The 26,132-nt window shown below is 39.1% G+C and overlaps 6 protein-coding genes across 11 annotated transcripts; 4 read left to right on the plus strand and 2 right to left on the minus strand.

Annotated features, from left to right (window-relative positions):
* Positions 1-220: 220 nt before the first annotated feature.
* On the plus strand, positions 221-4,680 carry LOC112178705. 3 transcript variants are annotated; one of them, XM_040511110.1, is made up of 8 exons: positions 221-773; positions 1,438-1,532; positions 1,599-2,306; positions 2,742-3,387; positions 3,486-3,586; positions 3,687-3,776; positions 3,854-3,981; positions 4,088-4,680. In XM_040511110.1, exons 3-8 carry the CDS (start codon positions 1,653-1,655, stop codon positions 4,230-4,232), a joined length of 1,764 nt encoding a protein of 587 aa, XP_040367044.1. In that variant the 5' UTR covers positions 221-773; positions 1,438-1,532; positions 1,599-1,652; the 3' UTR covers positions 4,233-4,680. The 3 variants fall into 3 exon arrangements, with proteins under 3 accessions (XP_040367044.1, XP_024172664.1, XP_040367043.1); XM_024316896.2 differs by having other exon boundaries at positions 1,632-2,306; XM_040511109.1 differs by having other exon boundaries at positions 222-773; positions 1,438-2,306.
* Positions 4,681-5,346: 666 nt separating this feature from the next.
* Positions 5,347-8,680, plus strand: LOC112176569 (ATP-dependent Clp protease proteolytic subunit 5, chloroplastic). The gene is made up of 9 exons (XM_024314566.2): positions 5,347-5,650; positions 5,922-6,032; positions 6,147-6,261; positions 6,370-6,462; positions 6,638-6,683; positions 6,782-6,854; positions 7,456-7,490; positions 7,590-7,678; positions 8,165-8,680. The coding sequence occupies exons 1-9, from the start codon at positions 5,514-5,516 to the stop codon at positions 8,396-8,398; spliced, it is 933 nt and encodes a 310-aa protein (XP_024170334.1). The 5' UTR covers positions 5,347-5,513; the 3' UTR covers positions 8,399-8,680.
* An 868-nt stretch (positions 8,681-9,548) lies between these two features.
* On the minus strand, positions 9,549-11,066 carry LOC112176570 (probable WRKY transcription factor 65). The gene is made up of 3 exons (XM_024314567.2): positions 10,776-11,066; positions 10,515-10,655; positions 9,549-10,406 (listed from the first exon to the last, which is right to left on the minus strand). The coding sequence occupies exons 1-3, from the start codon at positions 10,862-10,864 to the stop codon at positions 9,806-9,808; spliced, it is 831 nt and encodes a 276-aa protein (XP_024170335.1). The 5' UTR covers positions 10,865-11,066; the 3' UTR covers positions 9,549-9,805.
* A 2,599-nt stretch (positions 11,067-13,665) lies between these two features.
* On the plus strand, positions 13,666-14,657 carry LOC112180497. The gene has a single exon (XM_024319057.2). The coding sequence runs from the start codon at positions 13,688-13,690 to the stop codon at positions 14,561-14,563; it is 876 nt and encodes a 291-aa protein (XP_024174825.1). The 5' UTR covers positions 13,666-13,687; the 3' UTR covers positions 14,564-14,657.
* A 6,242-nt stretch (positions 14,658-20,899) lies between these two features.
* LOC112175665 (probable WRKY transcription factor 65) lies at positions 20,900-23,916 on the minus strand. Of its 4 annotated transcripts, XM_040509931.1 has the most exons (7): positions 23,650-23,916; positions 23,434-23,529; positions 23,047-23,329; positions 22,878-22,955; positions 22,470-22,686; positions 22,118-22,349; positions 20,900-21,992 (listed from the first exon to the last, which is right to left on the minus strand). In XM_040509931.1, the coding sequence occupies exons 1-5, from the start codon at positions 23,679-23,681 to the stop codon at positions 22,657-22,659; spliced, it is 519 nt and encodes a 172-aa protein (XP_040365865.1). In that variant the 5' UTR covers positions 23,682-23,916; the 3' UTR covers positions 20,900-21,992; positions 22,118-22,349; positions 22,470-22,656. The 4 variants fall into 4 exon arrangements, with proteins under 4 accessions (XP_040365865.1, XP_040365866.1, XP_040365864.1 ...); XM_040509932.1 differs by having other exon boundaries at positions 20,900-22,349; positions 22,908-22,955; XM_040509930.1 differs by having other exon boundaries at positions 20,900-22,349.
* On the plus strand, positions 21,054-22,337 carry LOC112178448. The gene is made up of 4 exons (XM_024316591.1): positions 21,054-21,269; positions 21,390-21,744; positions 21,852-22,096; positions 22,242-22,337. The coding sequence occupies exons 1-4, from the start codon at positions 21,054-21,056 to the stop codon at positions 22,335-22,337; spliced, it is 912 nt and encodes a 303-aa protein (XP_024172359.1).
* Positions 23,917-26,132: the final 2,216 nt, after the last annotated feature.

Raw genomic sequence — 26,132 nt, forward strand, 5'->3', positions numbered from 1 at the left:
ATTTTTTATGAACAAGGAAATAAAATCAAGAACATTGTACACTTTAGAAATCTCAAGTCGAATCATCAATCATTGAGTTCCTTAACAAAAACCCTGACAAAAGTTCCAGCCCCTAGAAAAAAGTACTGACACGTGGAAATTGTATAAAAAAGAGAGGAGACCTACTAACGTGAGCCCAGTGTGCGCAGAATGTTAACGTGCGCATAGACTTGCAGCGTAAACCCAAACCGTGTGTAGAAGAGAGAGAGAGAGGAGAGAAATAAAGGGGAAGAAAGAAGAGGAGTGAGTTGGTAGAACGACTACCGAGTCGGGTTGAACGAGTTAGGAGTGACCAATCTAAACAAAACAAAAACCACACATACAGGAGGGTCAGTAGGTCTGGTCTGGTCAGTCAGGCAAAAACCAAACTTGGGCTTTGGGTCTTTCTTTCTTTCTTTCTTTCCTTCTTTCTTTGTTTTTGGGATTGGGGGGGTTTGTGTGGAATTAGCAAAATGGTGAACACCAAGATTATTAGCCTTCTTCTCTTCTCCTTTACCACCACCACCTCCTTTCTCTCTTTCTCTCACATTACCCTAAATACTCCAAACTCTTCTATCCCTAACCCTAATTCCCCTATATCTCTATATATCCAAAACCAGACTCCACCCTCTTCTTTTCGCTCACCCAAAACCCAATTCTCTTTCTCTCTCGTCTCTCTGGGTTTTGCTTCCTCTCTCCAAAGGTCTACGCTTTCTTACAGTTTTGGGATTTTGCTGCACGCCCAATTTCTCAAGGTATTGGATCGGGCTTTTGCTTTGGGTTTTCGTCGATTCCGTGGAGTTTTTGTATATGGGTATTGCGTGTTGTAATCTGTTGTGGGGGTTGTGAGTGTGTTATTGGTTCTGGGTTTGAATGATGGAGTCGCATTTGGGCTTTTGTTGATGTGTGTGATTGTGTTCTGTATTGGTATGCATTTTGTTTTTTGGGGTCTGTTTGATTTCTTAAATGATCTTTGGGTTTGATTTCTACTGCTTCGGAATTATGCTTACTCTTGGGGAATGAATTGGGGTTTCTGGTTTGGTTTGATTTCAGTGTGGTCTGAGTTTACTGGCTTTCGATGAATTCAGGCTTTGATTCCAATAATCAGGTTGAAGGTTTTGTAATCCCAGTTTAATTGTATTTGAATGTCATTACTTTATTTGTTTTAATTTCTCTGGGACCAATGTTACACATTGGTGAGCTATCAATACCGATTCTTGTTGCTTGAACAAGTTGTGTTAAATTCTTCCTACCTAGTAAAAAGTAAAAACCATAACTTTCTTTTCGTTATAGCAATGGTAGATCTCTTGTTGTCTTGTGGGTGTTTATTATGAATGCTTCTTACTGTAAATGAAAGCACATTAGTTTGCTTACTTGTAATTGTCCAAATAGTTATTTGGGTTCTTTTCTTTTGATTAGGATTTTCGGCATTACTGGAGTACTTGGTTGGTGCGGTTTTTTTCTTTTTCTTTTCGTACTTCATGTTTTGATAAGTGGTGGCATCACAAGAACTGGTCTATAGCAACAGTGCCCCCTCACAAGAACTGGTCTATAGCAACAGTGCCCCCTCACAAGAACTGGTCTATAGCAACAGTGCCCCCTCACAAGAACTGGTCTATAGCAACAGTGCCCTCATGGAAGAGTTTAGTACTCCTAGATTGGATATCAGCAATGCTGTGAGAAAGAAAAGAAGTCAAACCTTTCGCCGACCTCGACCTGATTCACAACCATCACCTGAAATTCATGATCAGTCGTCGTTGTCATCACGTTCGGATGAACTGAGCAAGGTCTCCAGTGATGAGAATGCTGGTTGTGATACCAATTCTAAGCAGAAAGAATTGAGTCTTAATGAATGTATGGCTAGAGTTTCTTCTGCTGGGGGTAATGGTGAAAAGCCCCACATAAAAGATAGGAAGGATAGAGGGTTCAATTCATTTTACAATAATGAGCCGGGACGAAATGGGATCAGTAATAAACGCTCTAGCGAAGGTGTCCTTGCTCCCGCTAATTGGAAAAACACAAGCACAGTGAAGGATGGTTTGATATCAGAGTCAAGAAGTGCAGGTGCAGCTAATGGTGGGCATGGTGGAAGTCTGAGTACTAGGCTGTCAGGATCAGATGGATTTGGAAATGAGAACAAGGTTAAAAAGGTCAAGCTCAAGGTTGGTGGTGTGACCCAGACAATTCAAGCCAATTCTGCAGTCAATGGTACAAAAGAGGAAGGGTCTTCAATGAAGTTGTCTCGATCTTCAGATGTCTCTAAACCACGGCAGAAGCAAAATCTTCTGGTAAAAACTTTTGCTATTTCTTAGCTTGAGTGAGGAATCACTGTCCCCCCACATTATACCAAGTGGGTTTTAAGTTGTTATTTTTTGTGGTTTCTGCTGTTGTACCATTTGATTCGATATTTATTTAGAGGCATTTGGGTTCTAGGCCATTAATTCATAGTTAGTTCAAAATATTCAATTTTGAGTCTCCTTTCTAAAAAATAATATGCCTTTTTTGTTTAAAATTTGAAATAAAACTTGAGGTTGGTTAGACCCTGACCGTGTGATACGCTTTTCACCACCTGGTTCGAGTGTAATTGGATAAACGTAAATATAGAATCTATAATGTATGGAAAGTAATCCTTTTGCATTAATGTTTGCATATTAGCGTAATAATTGCATTCATTATTGTTGGTCGTCGTTGATTTTCTTATTAAATCCATGATTTCGATGCAGTCAAATTCAGATGGGAATCATTCCCCTTTAGATAGGAAGAGTGGTTTGAAAGGAATTCCATGGAAGGATTTCTCAAGAAGTGGTATTAATCTTGGGAAGGATCTGGATCAGTCTACAATGGTTCGGACGTCCGGAAAGAACAGCTCTGGAAGGGAAGGAGATAGATCTGAGCCAGTTCGTAAGAGCAAGCGTGTACCCAAGAGGCGTGTACTTGATGGAGAGTTTGGAGACGATGAGGAAGATGATGAGATTCGGTATTTGGAGAAACTCAAAACATCTAAGGTTACTGGAGGATTTAGAGAAGAAGATGATGAAGAGTCGAGCAGGAAACATAGAAAACTTTCTGTAGTTTCTAGTATTGATAATGGTGGTCCATCAAGGTCAGGCAAAGACCTAAGGAGGAAGTCAAGACCTGATAGAGTATCAGGAGACGCTGATTATGAAGAAGAAGATTCATTATCTGATGGTGAGCTTGAAGGTAAAAAGAAGCAGAAGAAGGAAGCTGTTGAGCCTTTGTTAGATGGTAAGAGGGAAATAACCCTCACAACACGTCAACGGGCCCTTCAGTCGAGCAAAGATGCCTCTTCATCCCCTGGTTCAAGCTTAATTGAATTTCCGAATGGATTACCACCTGCACCACCTAGAAGTGAGCTATTCTACCATACTTTCCTACACTTGGAATTCTTTTGTTACCGGACTTAAATTCTGATATTGCCATTTTATGATTGTTGTGTTGGACCACAGAACAAAAAGAGAAATCTACGGAATATGACCAGCAGGTGAAGAAAGCTGAGGCTGCTCAGAGACGAAGAATGCAAATTGAGAAGGCTAATAGGGAATCTGAGGTATGCTTTGCTTTTCATGTTTCATCATCTTCCTTTAATTACTTTTAAGCTCTAGAAGCGTTAGTCATCTTTTATTTATCTTTTGATTGAATTAATGTAGGAGGAGGCTATTAGAAAAATACTTGGCCAAGATTCTAGTAGGAAAAAGAAGGAAGACAAAATAAAGAAGCGCCAAGAAGAACTGGCACAGGTATTGAAACACTTCATAGTGACCATCTGTAATATGCTAGGACTTCAATCTTTTCACTCATGGTGTACTTTATTCAGGAGAAGGCTGCTAATGCTTTGGCGCTTGCATCAAGCACCATCAGATATGTGATGGGCCCAACAGGAACTACAGTAACATTCCCAGATGATATGGGTTTCCCCTGTTTATTTGACCCTAAACCTCGCGGGTAATTTCATTTTCCTGGTAGTTTTACATGATATCTTTGCTTGTTGTCTGTTTGTTGCTGCTGATGATGATGGTCTTTTTTAACATACTATGGTATGGAATTTCAGTTATCCTCCTCCGCGTGAGAAATGTGCGGGTCCATCATGTATGAATCCCTACAAGTATAGGGATTCTAAGTCAAAGCTTCCTCTTTGCAGTCTTGGGTGCTACAAGGCTGTCCAGGAAAAGACGCAAGCAGAAACTACCAGCTAATGTTTGCAACAATCTTGTTCTGTCCTTTATTTTTCAAGTCTTTGGTGATCCTGCAGATCTGGTTGATCACTCTTGGTATATATTCCGGGATCGGTGGAGAAGAGTTGATTCTTAACTAGGTGCGAAGAAGTTCATACAAGTACAGATTGTTTTTCCGGCTGCAAAATAATGTCTCATTCATATTACTGTAGTAGTATAAAAACAATCTCCTTCATAGTTTATGATAATGGTAGTCCATTGGTTTTGGAAGGATGGGACTATGGGAGTGGCCAAAGATTAATTTTCTTTAAGTTTACAAAAGAAAAATAATAACAATGTACACTGGTTTAATCAATTACATACAGTCGAGAATATATTTCTCTGCTACAGTATGTTGAGGGGTATAAATTATACAACTGTAAGCTCTAAGCCGAAACAGATTGATTGGAAACAGGTTTATCATTTATTAGTTGACAATATGTACTCTCTTTTTACCCTGATGCTTTGTTGTTTCACACTTCACAGAAAGGAGATGAATTACTTTCACTCCAGCATTGTCATTGTGGTTTAGTTCTTGATTCACAGGACTAATTTTTTTTTTTCTCTCTTTTTAAAGAGGATCAAAGGACTTCACTCCTATTTCCATATTGACTTGAACCTAAGACCTTAATCTTAGGTAGTGGGGACTTTAATCACTAAGCTAACACCACTTCGTCACAAGACTAAAATTTTTGATTGTTGGTAATAGTAGCAAAGAACAATCTCATACACTATCTCAGCTTCCTCATCGTGTTAAATTAAAAAAAAAAAAAAAATCCTTCACCAAGGTAACATTTCGATAGTCCTGCTGAGGTGATCAGTTGTCTTGTTGGATTGGGTGAAAAATAGTAAGGCAGTTGAAATGCTCATTATTTCTCACTATTATATTTAAATCCAATGACAGCTGAGCACAACTGAATACCAATTAATTGACTATTTTCGGTATTACTTTGCCGATGAAATTGAGACTATTGGAACCAGAGAAGCAAATCCAGACCAAAAAGAAAAAGAACAAGAGTGGAAAGAGCAGTTGTTATTGGGCTATGACATTTGAGGGTTGAGGGCCCAATCCGGGTAGAAAAAACTAGAATGTGAGTTGGGCATTTGCGGTGGAAGATAATGACACACAGTGACAGTGGGGTTGGTTGCTTCAGCACTCAACACTCGACCCTCTCTGCCGCCGTGAGCTTTCATATTTCCAGATAAGGCCGCGCCATTTTCATCGTCTCTTCTATTTCAATTCAATTTCCCCAACACACACAAATGGCGCAGACCTGCGTTTCCACATCGGCCTCCTCCTCTCTCAGATTCAACTCCCTCGGCTTCGCTCTAAACCCTAGCTCTTGTTCCCAGCCACACAGCCTCACCGTCTCTCTCCCCTCTCAACGCTTTCCTTCAAGGTACCGTCTCTAATCTTCACTAATCTCAGATTTTCTAATCCTAATGGAGCTATTTGCAGTGCAGAGGATAATAAACTTCAAGAGATTTTAGTAATAGTGAATTCAAATTGCTGATGAAATTGAGTTTAATTTGTGTTAACAAACATCTAGGGTTGCTGATTTGTTTGCAGACTCGTGTTTATAACCAAAACGCGATGGAAAGAAATAGAAGAAAGATTAAGTTTTCATTTCCAGGGTTGGATAGAGTTTTTAAGTTTAAATCGTTTTGCAGGAAGTTGAAGAAGTTAGTTGGGAATAGGAAAGGTCTCCAGAGTTCTCCGGTGAAGGCTGTCTATGATGAATTTTGGGCACCGGGTTCTCGTGAAGGAATTTGGTCCATAAGGTGGGTCTTATGTGTTGATTCTTGCGTGCGTGATGAGTTTTATCACTGATAAGAAAGCTTAAATATATAGTGTAATTTGTTTGCTGATATTGTTTTGGATATGGTGTGTTTTAGGGAGGATTTGCAAGTTCCATCTTCGCCATACTTTCCTGCTTATGCACAGGGACAGGGTCCGCCGCCTATGGTGCAAGAACGCTTTCAGAGTGTTATTAGTCAGCTTTTCCAGCATGTAAGGAGTACTCATTGGCGTAATGTTTTTTCTTGCTAACTTGAGGGAGTTTTGCAGTGCTAGTGATTCTTTGTTTACTCTGGTGTTGATGTTGATTTGTTCTGCCAGAGAATCATTCGTTGTGGGGGAGCTGTGGATGATGATATGGCAAATATAATTGTCGCTCAGCTTCTTTATCTTGATGCTGTTGATCCTAAAAAGGTTTGTTAATTGTATTTGTAACTGGTTTTCTTCTGTTCCTGGTCTCTCTCTCTCTCTCTCTCTCTCTCTCTCTCTCTCACATACACACACACACACACACACATCTATCCAGCAAAAGGTAACGTCAATTATGCAATTTATTGATCAGTTCATGTGTCTTCTGATTTCTGAACAGGATATTGTCATGTATGTGAATTCACCTGGAGGATCTGTTACTGCTGGTATAACCTATCATAAGAAACTAGTTGCTACGCTTACAGTTCGTGTTCATAAGCCAGTTTTTGTCTAATACTTGATTAACTTGATTTTATCTGTTCAGGTATGGCCATTTTCGACACTATGAGGCATATCCGACCTGATGTCTCTACTGTGTGTGTTGGACTAGCAGCTAGGTACATGCTCCTATCATACATTCTTCTCTCCCCTATTACTATTAACCAGCCTTCCAATTGTTTGTCTTGTGTTTGTTGTTAGCGTTTACAAAAGATTAATATATTTCCTTTCTCCCCTATATTTTTGACTTGATTCACTCGAGCATTAGTTTTCCAATTTCTCATCTTTTAAGGGGCACTATTGTGGTGGTATGAGCATTACTACTTTAGGGACTATTCCCATTTTCCTATATGTTGAATTGTTAGCTGTAGTGAAGTAGGGTTTGTTTGGTTGTGTCTTCAGGGTGTTTTCTTTGTTAGTCGCTGAGTTTGTAATATTATCTAAAAAAAGAAAGAAAAAAAAAAAGAGAGATAAAAAGAAAAAAAAATTGTCATCGGATGAGGATGAGATCCTGAGGCAGATTGAAGAGTTACTTATTTTGCGAATCTACATGTGTAAGACTAGTTAAATTTATATTGTTTTATTGAATGAGTATCTATCTAAAGTTCTATACAGGATTTGAAACAGGTGATTATTTGTTTTATTTTTCGCTAATTAAAGCAATACAATAGTTCTCTCCATTCACTAATAATTGATATATATATCTTTCTTCATAAACAGTATGGGGGCTTTCCTGCTTAGCGCTGGCACCAAAGGTGAGAAATAAACGTGGACCTGTGATGTGTATTATTTATGGTTTATGTATCCTGAAGTTTGCTAAATATGCTCTGTATCTGTTGAATTATCCACTGAAGGAAAACGGTACAGCTTGCCAAATTCAAGGATAATGATCCATCAGCCTCTTGGTGGAGCTCAAGGAGGGCAAACTGACATAGATATTCAGGTATGTTATTTGTTTTCATTTGTCAACCCTTCTCTCTCTCTCTCTCTCAAATTTAAATGGACCTCATGCACTTTACTAATGGGCTTTTGCTGAATTTTAAGCTTATAATGTTTGGTACTTAAAGCTGGAAAGATTACTTTTTGAAGTAAAAACTCTTGAATGGCTTGAAATGCTTTTAATCCACAATAGGTTAGATTCAACTTTTGAATCTTTTTGAAGGCTTTTGGAAGATTTGTCCCCACCTTGAAGCCCTAACACTCTAACACCAATACAGTATCGTATTTCTTAGAAGAATCCTTGAGGTGTGTATCTGTAAATTCTAGTCTAGAGGTTAAAACGTGAAAGACGGATAGTGGTGCTGTGAGTATCTAGCTGTGACATACTATGCTTTGACATGGAGTAGCTAATATAGCTAGTCTAACTGCATGATTATCTCATGGATCTTCCTTTTTGCTGGAAAGTCTAAATAGTTGATTTATTGTGCAGGCAAATGAAATGCTGCATCACAAGGCAAACTTAAATGGTTATCTCTCCTACCACACTGGTCAAAGTCTTGAAAAGATCAACCAAGACACAGATCGTGATTTCTTCATGAGTGCAAAGGAGGCCAAGGAGTATGGGCTTATAGATGGTGTGATATTGAATCCTCTCAAAGCTCTCCAACCGTTGCCAGTTGCAGTAGAGAGTACTGATGAATCCAGTGAGAAAGCTGTTGCCTAGGTTAAAGGGGAATATGGTGTCCGAAAATCTCCAGGTGCGGCAAGTTATAACATGGCTGTCTGTGTTGTAGATTTAGATGAGAAGGTGAGTTCATTTATAATGCTGAATGATGTTGATATCCACCCATCAGAGAAGAGAAATGCTAGTTTTGCTGTTGTCCCTCTGAACTAATGATTGAATCATTAAGAAACACGTAAAATTCTCTTTAGATTTCTCTTGTTCGTTCAAGTATCCTCTTCGGCTACGACGATAATAATGAAGTTGATAAGTGATTGATACGATTGTTCTTCCTAGTCATTTTTTGATACGATTGTTCTTCCTAGTCATTGTGGATCAGAGTTCCCTCATTTTTGCTCTCCCCTTTACGTTAGATTCAGAAAGCTACTTTGTCAAATTTGAGTGCTAATGGATGATAATGATATTGAAGCTCAGGTTAAACCCATACCTATCGTAGCCCCAACTTGTTCTCGTTCCTGCCTATTGTTTGTTAGCTTCTTAAAGTGCCGTGCACGGCATGTGCCTTTGGTACATGGTCCCTGGGATTTGACACTACTGGAAAAATTTCCAGTCCTATACAGTGTATGCAGATTCTTCCCACAACGGGGTATTGTTTTTTGATACTTGGCCTTTTGCGCGGGGAATCTGCAATAGGTAAGACACTAAAGCCAAATGCAACAGAGACTTTGTAGTAGCTAGGTTCCAGAATCCGATCCTAGTTTATCATACAAGAGAGACACAAAATGCCAAAGAAATAAACATCTCCACCAAATCAACCACCCATTATACATTTTAAAAGGGGGCTAGCTTGATCACACAAAACTCTCCCAAAAGCAGGACATCTGTTCCACCAAACCAAACCACTCGAGAAAAAGAAAACACTGAACACCTAATCAACCAAAAAGATGTTTCACCACACTCGTGTACCCCGTGCTCGTCTTTAGTTAATCCTATTAGCATTACCTAAATGAGAGTTATGATGGAATTCGGGGCATAGTTTTCACAAGATCCGGTGCCTCGTTACTGGTATAAATTAAAAGCACTTCTCGGTCGTACTGTTATAGTGGAAACAAGCTTATTTCGGATGCTGATTTCTAATAGAATCCGATGCATTATTGCTGCGCATGTCCCTAGGAAAAATTTGTGGTAAAAATGATTTAAAGATAGCACCCATCCATACCCATTATCTTATTGGTGATGACAAAGTGATGCAACTTTCTCATTCTGTGAACCCAAATGAGAAATGTTCCAAAAGATGCTGACTTGGAACAATCGCCGGTAGTGGGCTGTGGGCATGAAGAACATGATGACGACATATATTAACAATGGAGTTTAGCTTAGCTAGGTACATACATTGTTTGTTCTAAACACTAAATGCTGGCTGCAAACACTAGAAAACAAACACTAGGATCAAGAAGGGACAAAAGGAATCCTTTCAAGCTGGGAAAGATTGCTTCTCATGAAGCTTGGGAAATATGAAGATGTGGGTAACAATTCTTCAAGCTCATCGTAGAAATCTTCTTCTTCTTCGGATTTGGGTGTTGATGAGAAGCTCAGGAGCTGAGAGTAACAGAGGGGATGTGGGTGTTCATCCAATAGGGTTTTCTCTAGGTGGTTCCCAGAGCTGAAAGGGTCTTCTTCTTGGTAAATCACAATGTCTTGGGAGGATCTAATTGGAGACTGAATATAGTGGAAATGATCTTGTTCTTGCTGTTCATCTACTTTCCTTTCTTGTTCTTGTTCTTCATCTTGATCTGGCTCTGGCTCTGGCTCTGGTTCATCCTCTTTGGGCACTTCAGCTGTATGATCATGATCATCATCTTCACTATTGGGTTGCATTTGGGCTTCTTTTGGTGGTGGGCTCTGGTTTTTAGTGGTGGAGGTCACATCAGGACCTGGATGGTTATGGCTGGAAGTGTAGGTGATTATGAGCACAGAAGCATCAGTTTTGCTTCTCTCCACTTGTTTCTTGGCAGAACAACCCTTTGATGTACTGCACCTGTAGTACCCCCTGCATCATCATAATCATCAATTTTTGTCAACAAACCAGGAACCTTGACGGGCAAATTAAGATGTTAAGAAAGACCTATTCTTGAGCAATTTAAAGAAAAGTTTCAACCTTGGATAAGGAGATCCTTTGATAGGTTTTTGCCCATATTTCCTCCATGACCAGAAATCAGAAGGAGGCCCTTCATTCTTTAGCTTCCCCACATTTGGTCCTATCTTCACTGTAACCACAGTCTTCTGATGAGCCACCTTCCTATACATAACACACAGCACCAAGTTAAAAATAGAGCCAGGCACAAGTTCTGAATAAAATCTAAAACCTTTTCAGAGAAACACCCTGAAAAATTTCAGTTGCTTTGTATAGAAAACCCACCTTCTTTTGGATGCCTGAGTTTCTGGCCTAATCATGAGCTCCTTTGAGACTTCTGAGTCCTGTTCTGGTGAAGAGAGGGTTTCATCCATTTTTTGTTTCTGTATTTTGGTAAAAGGCAGAAGTTGCAGAAGCAATAACTATAAAGAGAAATGGATCAAAGCTAGATCAGGACTCCAACTGATTAAGAGAGAGAAAAGAGGGTAGGAAAGAGAAAGGGAAAGGAGGAGTAGGATAAGCTAGAGATGACAAAAAACCTCAAGTTGCTTTCTCCCTTTCTTTTCACTCATTTAATACAAAGCTATGAGGTACTAACTAGTGTATATGCACATATAAGCACCCCACCTCTCCCTCCCCTACTTAGCCCCACTCCCACTATCCAATATCATGACCCACCCATTAGAACCATGCAAAGGATATTTCCACATTTTTTTTTCCATGGACAATACATCTTGGCCCCATACACCTTTTAATGCATTATACAACAATATTGAATTAATGGGTTTGGTAATTTAGGGAATATCCAATCCAAAAGCCAAACTTAAGATTAACTTATCAAATGATCAACAGGTCTATACTGTTGATACTTTTATATAATCAACAGAGAATTTATTTTCTTCAATCCTCATGTGCAAACCAGATCAAGGATAGACAATAGTTAATTTGGAACTTCCATAAAGGATCTCCAATGTTTGCTCATTTTCTTGTTACACTTGCAGATAAATGATTAAAACCGTTCATTTTTCATGAAAAATAATATTCTTTAAATTAGAGATAATGTTTTACCTTATGGATTATAATTTAATTTCTTAATTTCATTCGTCTTATTTGACAAATTTAACCATGATACAAAATGATTTTAATATGATTAATTTTTACAAGCGTGATCTTTAAAGGTGGAATGAACGATTTTTGATTTTCTAGCTAAACTGAATAATAAATTATGGTATAGAGAATGTGCATAATAATAGTGGAAAAAAGAAATTTTTTTTGAGTCCAATCATGGATTATTCTGATATTTTAATGCCACTATATCAATACTTTAAAAGCATATTAATTCTTAATGCAGTAGCTCATATCTATGTGGTGAATCTTTCATCTTTTACCACATCTGTGGAAATATTTAAACTACATCTTCCCCTTTACATAATTCTATACTGCTTTGAGCCCTCTCTGATCAATTTTCTAATACAGAATCTGCTGTTTCCCATGTGAATGAGTATTCATAACATGGTGATATCAATGTGGGACAAAAGCCAGAAACCCACGACCCAACCCAATTTAGTGTAAAAAAACACACATGGAACTGTGAAGCACCTGCACTTGTTTTATTTACTGGATTTGGTCCCCCTTGTTCACCTATTCATTTTACTTTCACTAGTATTCATTTCAGGAAGCGTAGTAGAAATGATATCAGTGTTGCCCCTTCTGTTGTGTACAAGCAAGAGCCAGGTGTCGTTAGTCTTGTTCATTTGGTCTGATCTCATATGTATACAGGTACTGGTAGTTGCTAGTCACACATCAGAGTCTTTATTTTGAAATCTCAGAAGCACCACTGTAGTACAAACTACAACCAGTGAAGCCAACACCAATTTGAAGCTTCTGCTAGTTCAGCTTTATGCTATAGGCTCTAGCTAGCTGCTTGTCCAGAAGTGCATATATGGAAATACAGATATAAAAATTTCATACTAAATTAAATACTAAATGCATGAAATTTTTATATCTGTATTTCCATATATGCACTTCTGGACAAGCAGCTAGCTAGAGCCTATAGCATAAATACTAAATGCATGTTTGAATACATAGAATTAGTGGGAGCTCCTGTTATTATCCAGGATGTTCTCTCGTTACTAATTGTTCGGGGTTTAGGCTTTACGTCCCCCCCTTTGTATTCAGCAGTTTCATTAATGAAGGCTTGAGGGCAGCTGCACCAGCCCTTATTTCAAAAAAAAAAAAAAAAAATACTAAATGCATGCACAGCGTGCAAGTTAATTAGAATGGGAAAGAATAAGCCATCTGGTAATCTATCACATATCAAAAACACTAATAATTGGTTCTGAACCTCTGAAGTCTGAAGAGAACCACAGCAAAATATATATGGTATATATATTATCTATGTGCAGCCAGCAGCCTTGAGTTTGGCCCACTTGACGAGATAGCAACAATATTTAGATTCTTAGAAGATTCCTTCTGTAAACATCATTGGAAAAGTCAAATTACGATAATTGACAATTTCATACATTCTTGAGATAAATAATGAACCATCCTCAAAGGCATGATGCAGGCATTCTGCATTTCTAGGCATATATGCTCATTTGATAATGTGAAACTTCATGCATATGTATACATTCACCGTTGATGCTTTAGCTAATTTGGGGTAACATCTTCCTTCAGAGATTCACAACAGAAACAATGATTTATCTTCTAAAATTCTCTTTTCTTTTAATTTTGATTTCTTCGAATGGACAGCCTAAAAATTTGTCGCTAAGGTGTTTGCTCCTTTTCTTATCAAAAGAGAAGGGAAAAAAAAAACTGTATTGTCGGTTAAGGATGATGAAGTGGTGAGGAATTGAAACATTCTACTGTTTCCAACCCTATGATGCGACCATAACCTGAGTTCAAGATTATCTTACAACAGCTCTCTTTGTACCCCCAAAAGTAGTACTTTAATTTTAAGGTCAACCAATCCTTGCTAGTTACATGAGCTCAACTTAGCAACTTGACAATGTAACAAGACTAACAAACCTTGTTTGGAAACAGAATAAATTAGTTCATGAAGACAATTAGACCATGTCTATATGTCAACCACTACAGAATATGGACGTGATGACCACTCTATATTCTTATATAGCTAGCCTCTCATATTATCTGTACCTTATTGTGTAAGCAAAGTTAGCTTTTGCTTTACAACAAAAATGGGTGGGCAACAAAAGGCTATGAACCCCCTGAATTCTAGCTTTCTGAAACAGCCTTTCCACATTCTCACAATAACCCTTCTAAGCTTATTGCTTCCCCTCTCTTTTCTCCTCCTATCTAGGCTTTCTTCTGCCAATTACTACTATCTCTTAACCTTGAGTACTACTGATAGTCCTCCTTCTCCTTTAGGGTCCTCTACCTATTTTTGTGATTTCTGCTCCTCTCTATTCCTATACTCAACCCCTTCTCTTCTCTACATCCTTGTGTCCATTGTCAGCATTGCCGCGCTTATCCACGGCCTAACAGGTAAAGTTACCATTATAGCCCAGCCTCCATCTCCCATTTTCCGTCCCCGTTTGTACACCGCGTGGATTTTCCTATGCACATTACAAGTCTGCGTCGGTTTGGGGATCGAGGAGAGCATAGCTACAGGGATCGATGGCTCGAGTCTCAGCAGTCTTGACAAATGTAATTTGTTGAGCAGAGTAGTGTTTTTCTTGGGCTTGCATGAGACCATGCTCCATTGGTGTAGGGTCGTGGTGAAGCCGGTGGTGGATGACACGGTTTTTGGGGGAACTAGGGAGGAGAGGTGGGTGGAGAGGGGGGTGATGGCGGTGAGCTTTGGTTGGTTGTGGTGGTGGAGGTTGAGGAATGAGATTGAGTCTTTGGTGGTTGTGACTGTGGCTAAGAAAGACTTGTCAATGAATATAGGGATGGCTGACTTTGTTGGTTGGTGGTTGTATTATGTCACTGTAACTATTGGAATGGTTAGAGTTGTGAAGGGTTTTATGTGGCTTGCTATGGTTTTCTTATGTAGAAGAAGAGGAGGAAACAATGTTACGAACATATATGGTGATCCTGAAGACAAAGTCTGAAGTTCTGAACTAGTTGATATCATCTCAAAACCCACGCAAATTCTTGATTTGTTTTCCTCTCTGATCAAACAAATACCGCATTTAATTTGGATCCTTGTTTATTTGTTCCAAACTTGTACCTGTTTTTCTTGTATACTAAACTGAAAATGAAGAACTGTATCTATATTTAATTGTATTATGAAAGATGCTGATTTATATAATATGAATGATGAACATCACCAAACTGATGGCATTGTTCCAACTAGCTTCCACTTACTTTAAGCCGTTGCATCCTTGAATTCTTCATCTCTGTTAAATAATGAGTATGAGTGTATGACTTGGTATTTGAACTACAAATTAATCCCCACTATTGACGGACAGTGAAAGATTGAAATATCTGCAAAATGTCTGATATTTCTATTGGTATATTTCTTTTTAGAGCATAGAGAGAAAATATTTAATCTTCCACTGTTTTTGTGAAATTTCTCCGATATCGTCAAATATTTCTTATATATCAGGTATTTGAGGTATATTCTGACAAAATAAAGAAAGATCTGTAAAATTTGATAGGAGAAAAAAAAAGTTATTCAATTATTCATAGAGAAACATACACTATGAAACATGGAGGTTATGTGGTGGGGTGTAAAATTTTAATATTGGTTTCTAGTCAGGAAATGACCTAATAGAGAGGTAGTGCTACCTATTTGAGAAAAATGCCTCGAGGCGAAATCCCCTCACAGCGAATCTAGATGAGGAGAAATCCTCTCAAGGCGAATCTAAGTGAGAAGTAATTCTCCAAAGGCAAATCCTGGTGAGAAAAAATTATTTCAAGGAAAATCTGGGTGAGGAGTACCCCCCTCGAGGAGAAGGATGAGGAGAAATCCCTTTAAGACGAATCTGGATGACCTCATCTGATGTTGCTTCAGTTGCTTTAAGTTTTGACTCTATCAATTTAGGCACATAGCGAATGAAGTACCCTATCTGGTGTTGCTTCATATGTCTTCGTCTGATTATTGTATTTTCATAGACCAGCGAACATCTTAACAACCACTTCTTTTTGGATGTAGATGAAGTTGACATTTATATATGATTATATGTAAATCTAATAGATTGAATCTTTAAAAAAAAAAATTTATTTTTCAAAATATTCCCAATATTTCTATTTTTTAAAGCTTCGATAGATATCTCCCTAAACTCTAAGTTAATATTTCAATTATGTACACACGAGTTAAAAACTCTAGTAGCCTCCAAGAAAGACGGAGATGCTTCTTGCTCTCGGTCTCCCGAACCCTAGCGACGCCGTCACCGGTGTCGAGCATGGTGCGCATGATCTCAATTGCACCCCTACCTCACGCAATCACTCACATCGATCGCGTGTCTTGACCTCCCATTTTTGTTTGATTCCTGATGGGTACGGATCTGCCATGGCAGATCTCCTTTGCCCTTCTTTTGGATCGCGAGAGCGGCCACGGAGAGGGCGGCTGAAGGGTGGGCTTTGGTTCTGGTATGGTGGATCTCGAATAAACCGGTCGAGATGGATGGCGGCGCTGCTGAGCGGTGGCTGGGTTCTTCTCTGGTGGGTAGCCTTGATGCGGTCGATGTCGGAGAAACTGGTATGGCCTGGGTTGGAGGCGATCTTACGCAGCCGCGCCTGGAGATTCTGCCTTGGGTTGATCGAACTCTGGGTTTCGCCCTTCGAACTTCAGTGTGTGATGCGGACGGTGGTGTTGCAGGGAGACCGAGGATGCCTGAAGTGGTGGTCGGCCGGGGCACAGATGAAGGGTGCCCGATCTTGGGTGTCCAGATCAGATCGAGCATCCATGAATTTGGGCTGCTTCTGGGCCCAGTTCAACTTTCTGTTGGGCCAGACCTCTCCATGGGTCTGGATTTGGGACCCAGGAGACCTTCGATCTGGTTGCTGTTTCAGTTTTACTACGTGTAATATTTTGGGTGTGATGCGCTTACTCTTGGGTAAATTGATCATTGCTACATTCTATGAAGAGTCTCAGTACAATCGCGTTGTGAGTACCACAATTGAGTGCCTTGGCGAGCAGTGTGTTTTAGGCTGGGATGAATTTAGTTTTGATTGGTCTACCAATTCCTTGCATACCCGAATTGCAGATACTGATGATTTGCTCTACAAATCTCAAGGTCATGACAATGGTGCTATTGTTGGTAATTATCTTGAGGAGGCTGGGATTATATCTTCAGTTTTTGCTAAGTTCTCTATTAGTGCTTCAGAGCAATGTTTTACTGTAAAAGGACAAATTGTTGGTGGAGTACACCTTCTGATTTGTTCTCATCTAGCTCTATGGTCAAGCCGAAATTGGTTTTTGTATGCTCCCAATCTCATGTGGGATGCCCTCATGAGCGATTTCTATCGCTAATTCAATGAATTCTCTTATTTCAAAAAAAAAAAAAAAAATATTTTAATTATGTACGGTACAGCTGTAGAAGCAACATAGTAAACAAATATATCATAAACCCTAGGGTTTAGCAGAGTGCGGCGGCATCGGAAGTTTAAATTGAAGGTGCAAGCTGACATAGCGACGACAAGGCTTCTTGTGGTGGGGTGTGGTACCACAGGCTGCTGGACGTGCGTGCTGGTGTAGGTACAGATCAAAGGAGGAGGAGTTTTGATCTCTGGTTTTGGTGCGATCTGACTTGTTGTCGGATCAAGGTTAAGCGTCGGTGTTCGAGGGAGGCAAACGAGGTGTGTTAGGGAGGCCGACCAGGTAGATCCGGGTCAGTGTATCGGGTTGTCGAGGAGGTTCGCACTGGCTTGGAATTCCTGGACTCTTGATTTCTGGTCTTGGTCGAGCAATGAGCGGCGTGCAGTAGTTGCCAGCTTGGAAGGGAGGTAGCGAAACCAGAGACGGGCTGGTCTCGATTGCAATGCTCATGTTTGGTTGGCGGGGCTTGTCGCCAGAGGCGATGACAACGGTGATTGCAGGTTGGCAACAAGGATGAGAAAACGCTCTTGCCAGTCATTTTGCCTAGGTCTTATGGGCTCAATCTCCTATGGGCCCATTTGAGTAGGTCTCATTCCTTTCTGAATTAGGCCAGGGTGGAGGTTGCTTTGATACCCTCATCTATTACTTAGTGCTTGATGCTGGCCTGGCTTGGGAGTTTTGACCTCCTTAGGCGATGTTGGGCCTTGTGGTTTATAGAGTGCCCGTTGTAATTCAGATCATGGTCGATAGAATAGTCACTTTCGTAGTCAATTTCTTGACTACAAAAGTGACCATTCTTGACATTTTGTGAACAGTATCTGACCAGCCAACCTCAATAGTGGAAATACAAGGCAAAAAAGCAGTGAATAGTCTTGACCGGTCAAGCTCAAGAGATGGACTTGCTCTAAGAGATTATTTCCCTAATACCCATTAAGTATTTTTTTATTCTTTTTTATTTATTTTTGGGACAATTTTGGCCTCTCATTCTTTGTCACTTAGTGAGAGAAATCATCAGAGACCTTGCCGGACTCTGGTGACCAGTGGCCGGCCAGGTACTCCGGTGACGGACTCCGGAGACCGGTCACCGGAATCTAGAATCTGGCTACCGAACTAGTGACCGAATTCCGGCGTCTGAATTTATTGCCCCCTAATAATACCCAATAACTATATTATTGCCTCCTAATACTCTTTTTATTGCCTCCTATTAATCATATTATTGCCTCCTAATAATGATATTATTGCCCCCAATAATCAGATTATTACCCTCCAATAATCATATTATTCCCCTCAAGTGAATTGCCCTCCAATAGACATTCAAAAAAAAAAAAAAAAGATGCAATTCCTTGCCAAAAAAAATATTTGAACAACAATGCTTAAAAAAAAAAAAAACGCAGCAACCGGAGTAAATCCATATCACTCCTCCGACAACACCAGCATGACCAACAACGAAGGCCCAGAAACGAGCTCCACAATATCGCCAGGAACGAGCTCATTGGCCCCCTAATTTGGCACCTTCTTCCCGTCCCTAACCACCGCCGCTGCTGCGACTGAATCTCCTTCAAGGCCTCCGGCGACTTCTCAGCGTTGTTCTCTTGCCAGATTCCGACGATCGCGTTGACGATCAGGATGAGGAAGATGACTAACCCGCTTGCCGAACATCTGCGTTGGATGAGGAGGCGGAGATCCGGTGTGGCATCGATGCTGGCGTGAACAAGGAATAGAGAGAGACAGGCAGTCGAACGAACGTCTGCGTTAGATGAGGAGGAGGAGATCCGGTGCAGCATCGATGCCGGTGTGAACAAGGACGGGAGAGGGAGCTCGCCGAAAGTCTATGTTGGATGAGGAGGCGAAGATCCGGTGCGGCATCGACGCCGACGTGAACAAGGACAGGAGAGGAAAAGAGAGAGAGAGAGAGAGAGAGAGAGAGAGAGAGAGAGAGAGAGAGAGAGAGAGAGAGAGAGAGAGAGAGAGAGAGAGAGAGAGAGAGAGAGAGAGAGAGTATGAGGGCAATACTGTCAAACACTGTTTGATTGGGTAAATGGAGTTAAAAAAACTCTTAGTCGAGTAAGTGGACAATTTTTAGGCTAAAATTGGATAAGTAGTCATGGCCCCATATAATTAAGCACCAGGAATGTATCAATCTCTCCAATCCCCAGTCTCCAATCCAAGCAAGTTGATGAATTACCTAACTACTATCACTAGTATCAAAATTTGAGGCAAAAGCACCAAAAAAAGAAGAAGACCCATATAATCTGAAAAGGTGACACCACCAACTACCAAACTTGCCAAGAAACAGGAGACGATCTATGAATATAATCAAGCACCAGGAATGTATCAATCTCTCCAATCCCTAGTCTCCAATCCAAGCAAGTTGATGAATTACCTAACTACTATCACTAGTATCAAAATTTGAGGCAAAAGCACCCAAAAAAATAGAAGACCCATATAATCTCAAAAGGTAACACCACCAACCACCAAACTTGCTAAGAAACAGGAGAAGATCTATGAATATAATCAAGCACCAGGAATGTATCAATCTCTCCAATCCCTAGTCTCCAATCCAAGCAAGTTGATGAATTACCTAACTACTATCACTAGTATCAAAATTTGAGGCAAAAGCACCCAAAAAAAAGAGGAAGACCCATATAATCTCAAAAGGTAACACCACCAACCACCAACCACAGTACCTCGTCATGTACCTATGTAGCTTATCCTTCACCATGAAAATTCATACAACTTTAATCTCCTTTGAGCTTGTCTCCATTTGCGGTTCTCAGTCTTTTTAGAGCAACTCTAACAGATTCTCCATATTTTGATTTTTCACTATTTTAGAAAAAAATGAGTCTCTTTTGCTCCAACAGATTCCCCATAACTATCTCTATTTTAGAGAAAGTGAGGAAAAAGAAAATCAAATTCTCTAAATTTACAGCAATCTCTAAAATTTTAAGGAAGAATTATGAAGATTTTAGGGATTGCTGTAAATTAGAGAATCTGTTGGAATTGGAGAAAAAAAAAGAGACTAAAGTGTTGTACCTTTCCTCTCTAATTATATAATCAATCATAGGAAGTATAAAACTAAACTAACCGAAAAGTTAAAATCTGCTTTGCTGTTTACAGTCGATATAAATGAATAAGACTGAAGTGGATAATCTGGTAGCAATTCAGTCCTTCGGACTCCTCCCCCCATGGTGTATTCCTCTTTGTTACCGCAAATCCATTCAGGTATGTGGTTAAAAATGTTAAGTACACAGATGGTAAGCTGATAATAAGCGAGTTACAGACGTATTAATTACTGCTTCACTTTTATACTCTCCCATAGTAATATTCCTTCTATTACCATATATCTGATCAGTTGTAGGATTAAATTACTAACATTAACACTGTTCGGACGGACTAATTACTGCTTCATTTTTGTACTTTCCTACTGTAGTATTCCTCATCTTACCACAAAGTTCATGCAATTGTATGATTAAGAAACTGATAATAACTGAGTTACAGCGGGTAATCTGATAATAACTGAGTTACCGATGGATTATTGCCTTAAATTTGTATTTTCCTTTCTATCCTTTCATCTGTCTTTTCGCTGAGCTTGTCTTCTTTACTCGACTCATACAAGGCAGTCACATCTCCCATCTTTATTAATCCTTCATTTCGTATTCCTATCTTGTTTGATTGATTAACTTTGTAATTTCATGTTGAATATTATCATTATATATGCTAATTGGTATCGACGTTTCCTTGTCTTTTTGTCTTAGAAGGAATAAAAGGGTCTTTTTTAAGATTGATCTTTGGCATTTCATGGCTGCATATTGTGTTGACATTATCGGAAATGTTGCACCGTTAGTTGCATTCCTCACCTCATTTTTCTAACAATTTTCTGAGTTATGGACTTATGGTACCTAAATTGACCCATAACGGTACTGATCATTGTTACCAACCAATCTTATATACAAGTTGATGCAGATATACACTCATGGATATTAATCCGAAAAAGCAATTCATTTAAGTAGTATATTATTTGGCTTCTATAGCTTTTGATCTGTTGAATAATCTTTGAGATGGCAAATGCATTCTTCTCGTTCTCACCATTTGATTTCGAAATCCAAGGCGGTTTGAGTCCACCCCAGCTTGAAGATTATGACAAAGACGACACATTAATGTTAAATGTTCGCAAGGTAGACCATTTATTTGGTCTAGAAGATCAGTTGGGAGAAATGAATGCTCCTTCTTCTGAACATGGTTTCTGCCAAGACAACAAGGCCAAGAAAGGAGTAGTAATATCCCATTTGTCCAAAGATCAAAGCCAACACGATGATCTTGACCAGCAACAGCAGCAACAGCAATCCAAGCCAAACTTCAACTTCGAGACTGTTTCTTCTTAACATGGTTTTTAGCATTCCAATAAGGCCGGGAAGGATCACCAACGCCACCATTACCAACAACAGCAACAACATTTCAATTCAAGTTCTTCAAATTTGGAGAACTTCAGCAGCTTTGATTTTACCTTCTCCTCAGGACAAGGTACAGAATCAGTTGAGGATGGTGCTTGGTTTACACACAGCCATATAGGAGGCTCAGACATTGTTGAAACTAACAAGAAATTGCTGCCTCCTCAATCTTCTCTAGCAACACTGGAGCTCCCAAACAGTTATGGAAGCGCCTTCAAGAGGTTGAAGGGGGGAAGACAAAGAAGTAGCAAGGTAGTTCAAGGCAAAGAAATTGATCAAAACAGTAGCGATGTTGTTAGTGGTAAACAGAAACTGTCAATTGAAGAGGTCATGAGGGTTGCTGGAGCAAGGTTTGTGCAATTCTCTAGTCAGGGGTATGAAGACTTTTACATGTCTATGCACTTTCAGGTCTTTGCGAAGAAGAAACGAACGATGTAGAACTTGCTCGCTTACTGTTAGCTGCAGCAGAGAAAGTAGGGTACCAACAATTTGAAAGAGCAAGCAGATTGCTTCTGCAGTGTGAATGGATTGCATCCTTCAAAGGCACACCTGTTCCAAGAGTTGTGTGCTACTTCGCTAAGGCACTTGGTGAGAGGATCGAGAAAGAAACAGGACTTTATGCATCTAAGGGAAATGAAGAAATGTCTCAACATGTACATGGTATGGGAACAAACCTTGCATTCATCGATGCCACCAAGAAGTCCCTTTCCATCCAGTACTGGAGTTCGCGGCAATACAAACCATGATCGAAAATGTTGCAAATGAGAGTAGGATCCATTTAATTGATCTTGAAATCAGGTCTGGATCGCAATGGACAGGGTTGATGGAAGCACAGAACGAGATGAATGCCCGGTTCAGCTTGGAAGTTCCCCAATTCTTCCTTATGACACGTAAATAACAAGTTTTCTGCATTATTGTAGTATGTATACCCAAAACAACCGTATTAAGATTGAAGGTTGAATTATTTCTGTAATATGAACGATATTGGAAATACAAAAATAAAGAATTTGGCAAGAGAAATAGCACCTCTTGTTATTTGGAGGCCTCTGCATCTATGCACATCAAACTTGACTCTAGTGGCTATGTTAGACATCTGCTAGCTCTTCATTGTGGTTGCAGTGCATTTTACCTCAGCAAACCAGTAAGCCTATCTGAAACTGTGACCGTTGCTCACTTGCTTACACCGTTGAGAGTTCAATTTTTTTTTTTTTGCCTAATGTTGAGAAGTAAAACACAAGTCGCCCTGCAACGCACAACATAAATCATCTTACATCGAATTTAAGCAAAAATAACAACAATTCAATACTCGTGGGCGTAGCCGGTGAGTCTGATTATTGAAAGCATGGAAACGACATAGAATTATTAGCAACTAGTCTAATAAAAGAAAAATGCAGCAAGCCATGGTCTCATGTAAAAGTATTAGCTATAATTTACCCCTACAACAAATAGAAGAGAGGGCAGCACCCGTTCCTTCACCGGTAGGAGTCTCATCAGCAGAACCAAACTTGCTTCCTATAACAGTCAGGAGCATGGGTGGAAATGATCTAATTGGGGACTGAATATAGTGGAAATGATCTTGTTCTTGCTATTCATATTCATCTACCTTCCTTTCTTGTTCTTGTTCTTCGTCTTGATCTGGCTCAGGCTCTGGTTCATCCTCTTTGGGCACTTCAGCTGTAAGATCATGATCATCATCCTCACTATTGGTTTGCATTTGGGCTTCTTTTGGTGGTGGGCTCTGGTTTTTAGTGGTGGAGGTCACATGAGGACCTCGATGGTTGTGGCTGTTAGTGTAGGTGATTATGAGCACAGAAGCATCAGTTTTGCTTCTCTCCACTTGTTTCTTGGCAGAACAACCCTTTGATGTACTGCACCTGTAGTACCCTCTGCATCATCATAATCATCACTTATTGTAAAAAATTCCAGAAACCTTGATGAGCAAATTAAGAAAAGGACCAATTCTTGAGCAAATTTAAAGAAAAGTTTCAACCTTGGATAAGGAGATCCTTTGATAGGTTTTTGCCCATATTTCCTCCATGACCAGAAATCAGAAGGAGGCCCTTCATTCTTCTGATGAGCCACCTTCCTGTATATAACACACAGCACCAAGTTAAAAATAGAGCCAGGCACAATTTCTGAATAAAATCTCAAACCTTTTCAGAGAAACACCCTGAAAATTTTCAGTTGCTTTGTATAGAAAACCCACCTTTTGGATGCCTGGGTTTTTGGCCTAATCATGAGCTCCTTTGAGACTTCTGAGTCCTGCTCTGGTGAAGAGAGGGTTTCATCCTCTTTTTGTTTCTGTATTTTGGTAAAAGGCAGAAGTTGCAGAAGCAATAACTATAAACAGAAATGGATCAAAGCTAGATCAGGGACTGCAATTGATTAAGAGAGAGAGACGGGGGTAGAAAGAGAAAGGGAAAGCGGGGAGTAGGATAAGCTAGAGACGACAAAAAACCTCTAGTGTTGTAAATATTTGTGGATAATTATGTGAATAGATGTTGAGTAATAGGTGCCTATTTTTATAGATCGGTGAATGATAGGTTGTAATTGTATGAGTGATTGAATTGTAATTAAAAATTACCCTTTTGTGTACACTATGTAGTCCTAGATAAGGTTTCTCATGGTGAGATGAATAATACACATATTCTATTCTCTACGTCTAAACTCTCTCTCTCAAATTCTTTTACTATAGTTTTACTTTTACAACACCTTATCAGCACGACAAGCTCTAGGATTCAGATTGCGAGTTGCGGAGAAGAGGTGATTCATCATTCAATCAAGAGAAGAGGCGAATAACTCCTGAGTTATTGGATTGGCTGAGAAGACAACCTTCTCAGTTCTGCACATATAAACTGAAGATTCGTCTGTTCTTCATCAAGTATTTTTCTTTCCAAAAATCTAATTTTATATTCATGCTTATTGAGCATATTGATTGAATATGAAAATCACCATGATGCATGAACCCTAATATTTGATATATATATATATATATATATATATATTTGTATATATTCATTCACGTGTCTTGAATTGTTTGGCTTTGGATTGTTTGATTGGAAAAGAAAAGAGAAAAAATTTTATGGACTGCAACTATATATCTCCAGTTGTTGGTCTAGTAGTACCAAACCCTGCTCTCTACACCATATTAGTCTTAGATCAGTAGCACTAATTCAACAAGGGAAAAAAAAAACAGAAAAAAAAAAAAAAACAGATTGTGCAATTGTTGGGATTCGAACCCAACCAAAATAGGTACCAACCCAACATGTTGTCCGCTGTACCACTATGGCAGGCTGGAATTTATCAACACCATTTAATATTAATACTGCCAGAAGCAGATTTAACTCTATTTAATTGGCGATTGATCAATTAATTCAATTCATGTTTTGGTTTTGATTGACATTTATCCAAAACAATTACAGTAATAATTTCAAAATGTATCCTTTATTACTACATTTTAATATTGTATATTACGTGAATTATGGGCTTAAATTTCGGTTACACAAATTTGAATTATGCCATTATAATTACTTATGCTAGAAGCATTATGGGCTAAATTATTACATAAACATTATGCCAGAAGCATTTGCCCAATTTTGTTACCTATATGAAATGCCAGAAGCATTCACGGGATTTGAACCCATTTCCTTAGTACATAACTGCTACATTAATTTATTTACGTTACGATTTAATAATATATATTGAATTTGGTTATGTTATAATTGTGAATATTAAATGTGGCTGAGTCAAAAGCTCAAATCAAGCCCAAAGTCACAACAACAAACCCGAGCCAGAAGCTCAGGCCCAAGCTATAAGGCCAGAACAGAAGTTTGCCACGTGTTGCCATAACAAAGGTTATGAATCTTCTCAAAGGAGACTCATTCAGTTAGATGCGATGTCTAGATAAGGTTCAAATGAGGCTATGTACTTAAGTGAGTCTCGCTCCACCTAAATCTCACCATTCCTTACCTGATCGTATTCAATTGGAGTTACTGAAATGGTTGAGTAATAATTTTTCATTCTTTGGCAGACCAACCTGAGCCCAGCAAGCCCACTCTCCCTCTACGGGACCTAGCAGCCCAACATGCCTCACACACCATTTGATTTACGCATGAAAGCCCGGGTCACAAGCCTGCAGACTAAGCCCGATAGGCTTCACTATCAAGCCCACTCCTACTTTGGTCCAGCAGAATCAAAATAAAAGGGAAAATGATTTCATATTGTAAATAGATTCACTATATCTAATATGTATAATTAATTGCCAGAAGCATTTATTCATATAATTGTGTGATAATTAATCTGTTATATTACTAGCATGCAATTAATATCTCAATTGATTTGTGATTTCCATTTATACAATTTGTGAGATATTATTACAATTTGCTCTATTCAATATCATTTTGTTACTTGTCAAGTTTTTGCATTAGAATATATGTGTAGAAAATGGAGATACCTGATGAACCAGTAGTTCATACATAAATCGAACTTGTAGTTTCGATAATGCCATTTAAGAAACTTGAAGTTTCCTTCATGAATTCACCACACATGATAAAACCAGTAGATTTTACATGTTTAATCTGATTTGTCATACCATGTTGTAAGAACTCGAAGTTCCATTTGTTGCTCATGGATTTTTCCAAAAAGCACTTACCATGATTATTTGTTCTTTAATGTCAAATTTTAGCAATT

This window comes from Rosa chinensis, chromosome 7 (assembly GCF_002994745.2).
Source record: "Rosa chinensis cultivar Old Blush chromosome 7, RchiOBHm-V2, whole genome shotgun sequence".
Lineage (NCBI taxonomy): Eukaryota > Viridiplantae > Streptophyta > Magnoliopsida > Rosales > Rosaceae > Rosa > Rosa chinensis.

Excerpts from the sequence above, each read along its gene's own strand:
- LOC112176570 (XM_024314567.2), bottom strand. The coding sequence starts at position 10,864 with ATGGATGAAACCCTCTCTTCACCAGAACAGGACTCAGAAGTCTCAAAG. Across the intron at positions 10,656-10,775 it reads ACTCAGGCATCCAAAAGAAG|GAAGGTGGCTCATCAGAAGA; the intron begins GTGGGTTTTCTA and ends TGTTATGTATAG. Across the intron at positions 10,407-10,514 it reads AAAGGATCTCCTTATCCAAG|GGGGTACTACAGGTGCAGTA; the intron begins GTTGAAACTTTT and ends ATGATGATGCAG.
- LOC112180497 (XM_024319057.2), top strand. The coding sequence starts at position 13,688 with ATGGGTGGGCAACAAAAGGCTATGAACCCCCTGAATTCTAGCTTTCTG.
- LOC112178448 (XM_024316591.1), top strand. The coding sequence starts at position 21,054 with ATGGCAAATGCATTCTTCTCGTTCTCACCATTTGATTTCGAAATCCAA. Across the intron at positions 21,270-21,389 it reads ACAAGGCCAAGAAAGGAGTA|CATTCCAATAAGGCCGGGAA; the intron begins GTAATATCCCAT and ends CATGGTTTTTAG. Across the intron at positions 21,745-21,851 it reads CAGTAGCGATGTTGTTAGTG|GTCTTTGCGAAGAAGAAACG; the intron begins GTAAACAGAAAC and ends ATGCACTTTCAG.
- LOC112176569 (XM_024314566.2), top strand. The coding sequence starts at position 5,514 with ATGGCGCAGACCTGCGTTTCCACATCGGCCTCCTCCTCTCTCAGATTC. Across the intron at positions 5,651-5,921 it reads TCTCAACGCTTTCCTTCAAG|GAAGTTGAAGAAGTTAGTTG; the intron begins GTACCGTCTCTA and ends ATCGTTTTGCAG. Across the intron at positions 6,262-6,369 it reads TTAGTCAGCTTTTCCAGCAT|AGAATCATTCGTTGTGGGGG; the intron begins GTAAGGAGTACT and ends TTGTTCTGCCAG.
- LOC112175665 (XM_040509931.1), bottom strand. The coding sequence starts at position 23,681 with ATGATTAGGCCAAAAACCCAGGCATCCAAAAG. Across the intron at positions 23,330-23,433 it reads AAAGGATCTCCTTATCCAAG|AGGGTACTACAGGTGCAGTA; the intron begins GTTGAAACTTTT and ends ATGATGATGCAG. Across the intron at positions 22,956-23,046 it reads AACAAGAACAAGAAAGGAAG|GAAGCAAGTTTGGTTCTGCT; the intron begins GTAGATGAATAT and ends TGACTGTTATAG.
- LOC112178705 (XM_040511110.1), top strand. The coding sequence starts at position 1,653 with ATGGAAGAGTTTAGTACTCCTAGATTGGATATCAGCAATGCTGTGAGA. Across the intron at positions 3,777-3,853 it reads GCCAAGAAGAACTGGCACAG|GAGAAGGCTGCTAATGCTTT; the intron begins GTATTGAAACAC and ends TACTTTATTCAG. Across the intron at positions 3,982-4,087 it reads TTTGACCCTAAACCTCGCGG|TTATCCTCCTCCGCGTGAGA; the intron begins GTAATTTCATTT and ends ATGGAATTTCAG.